The sequence below is a fragment of the Eucalyptus grandis genome, chromosome 3 (assembly GCF_016545825.1).
Source record: "Eucalyptus grandis isolate ANBG69807.140 chromosome 3, ASM1654582v1, whole genome shotgun sequence".
NCBI classification, from domain to species: Eukaryota; Viridiplantae; Streptophyta; class Magnoliopsida; order Myrtales; family Myrtaceae; genus Eucalyptus; species Eucalyptus grandis.
The window spans coordinates 29,693,093-29,699,772 of NC_052614.1; the positions used below are offsets into that span (position 1 = coordinate 29,693,093).

Genomic DNA, 6,680 nt, shown 5'->3' on the forward strand with positions numbered 1-6,680 from the left:
GAGGTCCAGATCTTCCTAAGTCGTTCGAGGTCGCTCTTCGCGACAAGATGATTGCTAACATTTTTAATAAGGAGCTCATGTCGTGCCATGAATTTGAGGAGGGAATGTTTAAGCTGTTGAAGGTGGCGATCAGTTGTGTATCCCCATATCCACATGAGCGACCTCTAATGTGTGAAGTACGGAGGAAGATCGAGAAGTTGAACAATACGTATGCTCGGTGAGTTGATATAAAAAAAAGTCAAAAATGCTTCGTTGCCTAGCTTTGTCGCCTAACTTCATTATGACCGCATTTGGCAACTTGAATTCACTTTAATATTTTACAATGTTCACCATAGACAAGTTAATTACCGTGGATGTCAATGTCAAACTAAAGAGGAGTGGGGAAGGAGGGAGAGAAACCTGTGAGTTTTGCATGTTTGATGCAATTAAGAACGGCAAAGGAGTTTCTAGGGCAATTATTTACTTGGATTGTAGGAAAAAACTATTAAGGTAACTACCTTCTAACAATCTTTCTTGCAACAAGAGAAGACTCCCACCCAATATAAATGAATCAATGATAGAAAGCTTCCCCAAGCCCAAATTCTGGTTTTCCCCTTCACGATATGGGTACTATACTAGCTCTTTCAAGATGCTTGACTAAAATAATTTTGATTTAATTTTCATGCACAATGACCTTACTCAGTCGATACGTTTGCAGGGAACCACCAGATTGGGTTTTGGAAGTTTCTGAAAGAGTTTACGGTAAGTTTTTTATATGTTCAGTATTGGTCTCTTGATAATTGAAAGTGCAACATGGGCAGGGTATCGTATTCTGCCTACTTTCTTTTGTTTTAGTGCTCTGGATTCACTGAGCACGATTCTCCTATTCTGGAAGTGCTTTCGTCCCTAGAGGAAGTAAATAGTAGAAAACAAAAGTAGGGGGCCATTCATAACAGAAATAATTTAGCTCACTAAGATGCTTCTACTAAAGCATTAGTGGCATACTGTACCATAGTAATTTTGACATAAGCATTAGTTCTTTTTTTTTCCCGGTATGAAACTGGGCTTGGGGACCACAAAAATCAGAATGGATTTCATGGTCTAGGATAAGAAGGAACCTGTTTTCTGCAGAAGCAGAGTTCTATCTGGCTGGAGTTCTACTGAGCTGAACTCACTGCAAACGGAATTTAGCAAGCCACCTTGCATAAGCATTACCTACCTAATAAATTGTTTCGTGTGTGCTTGCAGTCGCTTTTGATCAACTTTGTCTACCAACTGTGAGTCCTCTTCTAGCATCACTCAGCAGAAACTCATGTACTGGGCAGTGACTAATTCGTGCCACAATCTACAGCTCTTCTGTGACCGCTGAGAGCTACCTATTGAAAAGGAGAGCTCGTATAAAAAGTCTACACATGCATTGCTTAACAAATCTCTGCCTTTCACGGCTTTTGAGGTCCATGATTTATCAGTTTTACTTCCATTGGGATTCAATAAACTTGCATGCTATCCTTTGCAGGAAGACGGCTTACTCTTATGTCAAGTACATTAATTCTTGTTGATATTTCCTTCTTCAATCTGAGGAATTTTTTGGTACAAGAAATGTCCAGTAATTATTAATTCTAGATTGCCATATGAACTAGCTAGTAACTAGCTAGTAAATCTGGTGAGCATGTCAAGAAACTGAATTTTCCTTTTCAAATCCTCACAAGTCTGTATTTATCCTGCGTACTCATGGAATAGTGTTCACTATTTGTGTCATCAGATTTTAAAAAAAAAAAAAAAAAAAAAAATCATACTGCACATCTATGCGAGTGGCCTTGTCAAATTACTCTTTTCATGAACTCGTCTTTTGGTTTGTCCATTACCTAAATCATGAAGAACTGGGTCATGCTAACACGATTTTGCACGTATCTTAGATTTGTATTTCATTTTTCCTGATGATTCATTATTGTTGTCGCCAAGGGAATAATGCATTTCATAGCCTCACAAGATTTTAAAGGGAATAATGCATTTTTCCCGATGATTCATTTCTTGAAAAAAAAAAAAAAAATTCTCTTGCTGACAGATTTCTCCTATTAACTGAATCTACGTACGTATATCATTGTTACGCATGCAATGATTTGCTGTGTGTGGATGCAGTATTTGATTGCTGCCGTGCAGTGGATGGGTTGAACAACAAGAATCATCAAATTTTGATTGAAGGAGTGGCAGGTGAGGTGCAACAGCATTTTCCTGATGCCTTCTTTAAGGTGTTCAATTTCAGGGAGCAAGGGAGCCAAAGCCAAATATTTGAACTGTTGTCTCGTATGCCTGTCACGAACTACCTGATTCATCATGGTGATTGCCCCATTCTTGCCATGGAGATGATCCTTCACTTCCTCATATCTGCCGATGCATGGTTATCACTTGATAAACACATGCTGTTGATGCATTGTGAAAGAGGTGGATGGCCAGTTCTGGCATTCGTGTTGGCTGCTCTTCTGTTATATAGGAAGAAGTCCAATGCTGAAAAGGAAACACTCCACTTGATTTACAAGAAAGCTCCTTTTGATCTCTTGCATCTGATTTCGCCCTTGAATCCATTGCCCTCGCAGCTGAGATACCTCCACTACATATCCACATCAAACGTGGACTCAGAGGGGCGCCTACCAGATAGGGCTCTTACTTTAGATAGTGTGATCCTAAGGTTCGTTCCCTGTCTGGATGCTACAAACAGGTGAGTGTAATTTATTTCTGGTTCAAAAAGGCTTATTTCCCTTAATTCTTGTCATTTCATATTTTTGTCAGATAAGACTCTCCTTGCTCTCAAGTGTGTGGTGGATCCTTCCGGAAAATGTTTCTACCTTGCGAGTTTGTCAGACTTTGTTGGTCATGTTACTGTGATTTTTTCTAAATAGAAATTGATGAAATCGACGACTACCCATATCAATTGTTGATAACTTAACCTCGGAAATATGATTCTATGCGTCTGACCCAGGTACAGAGTCGGTTTTGCTGTCTTGTCAGAAGGATAAGTTGTCAATTTGTATTTTCCTTTCTCCCAATCCCATTGTATAAAACCTTGGGTGTATAAGATTCACTCTGATCTAATTATGTTCCACCTGCCACACCCATCAATTCATTTGCATGCGGGGGCTCACTAATGCACCCATACACACAAATAAAGATTTAATGCTATTCTGATGCCCGTAATCATGCTGTTCGTATGTGTCACTGCAGGCAGACCACAAACTGGTTAAAGTGGACATCCATTGCCCCGTTCAAGGGGATGTTGTGCTCGAGTGTATGAGTCTAAGGGCTGGTCTTGAACATGGAGAAGTATTGTTCCGTGTCATGTTTAATACAACATTCCTATGGGAAAATGTTCTGATATTAGGACTTGATCAAATGGATGTGCCGTGGGATCGCCATAGTCAGTATTCCAGGGATTTTAGGGCAGAGGTATTCCTTCCCTGTTATATTAAGCATCTTTCGTGTGACTTTATTTTGCTTGAAAGTAATTCGTCTTTGCTTATTCGTGTTTGATTAGATTACTTTCTTGGAAATGAATCCTGCTGCTTCTCTAGTTTCTGTTGATTCATCCGGTGATGAGGAGCCAAAAGAGAATCAATTAGCTAAAGGAGCCAAGAAAATTGAAGCCCAAGAACTGCAGGTTGAAGACCAAACAGTTTACAGTGCGTTACTATCTCGAGATGCTCATACAAGCCACGACGATAATGAAGTTAGAGAATGGCCAATCCGGTCCAATACTGCTTTTCCGACCTCAATTCTCGAGCCAAAGCTTCCCTCCCAGTTAGAAGCTTCAGTGCATGCAGCTCTTGACGGATCTCTTGCAAGTTCAGACTCTGGCTCCTCTTCACTATCTCAAGATGGATCTCTTGTAAGCTTCAGCGCAACGGTCACCAAAAAGAATATTGAACCCCTGAAATCCCACAAACAGCATCTGATCTCTTCTCTGGAACTATCTCAAGATGTTCACTCTGGTAACACATTCTCACTAGAAGCTTATTCTGTATGCTTTAGAATCAAGGTAGAATGTTCCACATCGATTTCATGTTGGCCAGAGAATTTGCTGAGAATAAAGAATCGATGAGGTGGGAAGGAATAACTTTAAGGAAATTGATAATGAATGAAATCAATTTCCTTAAAGTTGCCTCGCATTCTGCAATTGCCTAAATTCTCTTTACGACCATTATTGCTTAACGTTTTTTGTTGAACAGGTGAGAACATGGAATTTGTGAGGTGGGAAGGAATAGCAGCTGTGACAGGAGCAAACATGGAGGTCACTTCTGTCGGTGACTCAGCATCCTCATCGGCCATAAACAATGGCAGTGTAGAAGCTACTGCTGCAGATGTCTCCAACTTGGTGCAAATCCCTGATTTGACACTGCCAAAACAGGAAAAAGTGTACCAGCAGGACAGCTCACCATCATCAACCTCCATGTCATCCGGATATGACTATGATGTCTTCCTGAGTTTTAGGGGGCCAGATACTCGCTCAGGCATTACAAATGTCCTCTATACCAGGTTGCAAGGTGCTAGAATCCACACATTTAAGGACGATGAAGAGCTCCGAGTTGGAGAGGAGTTTGGTCCTGAGTTGCTCAAAGCTATCAGCCAATCAAAAATTGCAATTCCCATCTTTTCCAAGGGCTACGCCTCTAGTAAATGGTGTCTTAATGAGTTGGTCCAAATGGAGGAATGTAGTAAAACAAGGAGACAGAAGATTATGCCCATTTTTTATGATGTTACTCCGGCGGAGGCCCGTCATCAAATTGGGTCTTATGAAGAAGCCTTTCGTTTGCATAAAGAGAAATTTGGTGCAAATGTCAGTAAGTGGAAAGCTGCTCTCAACCATGTTGCCAATCTAAATGGATGGGACAATTCAAAGAAGAATAGGTATGTCATTTTTTAGGTTATTATTTTGGCACAGTGTTTCCAAAATATTACCTTGTTTTAATTATGTTTTCCATTTTCCTTCCATAATATTAGAGGTGATGGAGAACTGGTGGACGAGATTGTCAAGAAGGTTATAGATGAGTTGAAAACGGCTTATTTACTGGTGACAGACTGCTTGGTCGAAGTTGAAAATCATGTGAAGGAAATCGATGCAATGACGTGTGTTGATTCTGAGGATATACGAATTCTTGGAATCCATGGTATGGGGTGTAGGAAAGACTACTCTTGCCAAAATCATCTACAACCGATTGTTGCATCATTTTGAAGCTTGTTGCTTTCTTTCTAACATCAGGGGAACTTCAAAGCTCAAGGGCATTGAAGGTTTGCAAAATCAATTAATCTCAGACATTCTCAAAGATGAGTGGTCAAACATTAGAAATGTTGAGGAGGGAATTAAGATAATAAAAGAAAGGTTATATGGTAAAAAGGTTTTGCTGCTACTTGATGATGTTGATCAAATGACTCATTGGGATGCATTGATAGGAAAACCCGCATGGTTTGGTTTAGGAAGTAGGATTATCATAACTAGTAGAAACAGGGATATTGTCAATGCTCCTGAGTTTTATTATCCATATGAGCTTATGAGCATGAACTTCAATCAATCTCTTCAACTTTTTTGCAAACATGCTTTTGGAAGAGATTACCCTTTGGATGACTATGTTGCTTTCTCCACAGAAGTGGTTAAAAGTACAGGAGGTCTTCCTCTTGCTCTTGAAGCTATAGGTAAATTACTTCAGCGTAGTAGCAAAGGTTGGGATGCAATATTGAGGAAGCTGAAACAAGTTCCTCTCTGTGAAGTGAAACAAAAGTTGAAAATAAGTTACGATGCCTTAGATGATTGTCAAAAGCATATCTTTCTTGAAATAGCTTGTCTTTTCACTGGATTTGATCAAAGGATGATGCTCCACTCGTGGAAAGAATCCAATCTCTTCCCGGAGGAAGGCCTCGAGGTCCTTCAAAGGATGTCTTTGATAAAAATCGGGGAAGACAACAAGCTATGGATGCATGATCAGTTAAAAGGCCTTGGTAGAGACATTGTTCGTCAAGAATGTGGTAAGGAACGAAAAAAAAAAGACTTGGTTGTGGAATTGTGTGGAAGGTTTGGAAGTGGTGATGGAACCTAAGGTAAATTTGCATTTCCATTACTTTATCCCCATCAAGCTAACAAATTTCATGCCTTTTCACTGTGATTGTTTGTTCAATAATATTTAAGGGAAGTTTTTTTTTTCTCATATTACTACTATAACTTTTCTTTTTGTTTATATCAATGCTTAGATTTATCTTTCATGTTCAGGAAGACAATTATACTTGTTCAATATGATATTCTTGCCCTTTTGTTTCATTGTCGCAGGGAACACAAAAAAATTGAAGCTCTTCGCCGAAAATTTGATCCTCAGTTGCTCTACAATTTTGCAAATGAAGAAGTTGAGAGGCTATGTAATCTACGACACCCTGAAGTGAGGGTTTTCGAGGATAATTGGTCATCAAATGATAGAGAATATGGAGATTCGAAATGTTTGCTGCTAAGTAAGATAGGCATTTGTGTTTGTCAGCTGGGTAGACAATTCTTTTTGCCATCCCTTTAATAGTGAAAATAAACAGACATACAATATATACATTGTATCTAAACAAGAGCTGATTAGGTCGTCTTCTCGTCACGAACTAATTGGAATTTCACCGAGCACAATAGATCAACATGAAGGTCTCTTGACAATATGTCAATACTCATTGTGCGCACTCAA

At 39.4% G+C, this 6,680-nt stretch overlaps 1 protein-coding gene across 1 annotated transcript; it reads left to right on the top strand.

The window, feature by feature from the left end:
• The first annotated feature begins 5,396 nt into the window (after positions 1 to 5,396).
• On the top strand, positions 5,397 to 6,399 carry LOC120291795 (TMV resistance protein N-like). Its single transcript, XM_039309531.1, has 2 exons — positions 5,397 to 5,991; positions 6,290 to 6,399. The coding sequence occupies exons 1-2, from the start codon at positions 5,397 to 5,399 to the stop codon at positions 6,397 to 6,399; spliced, it is 705 nt and encodes a 234-aa protein (XP_039165465.1).
• Positions 6,400 to 6,680: the final 281 nt, after the last annotated feature.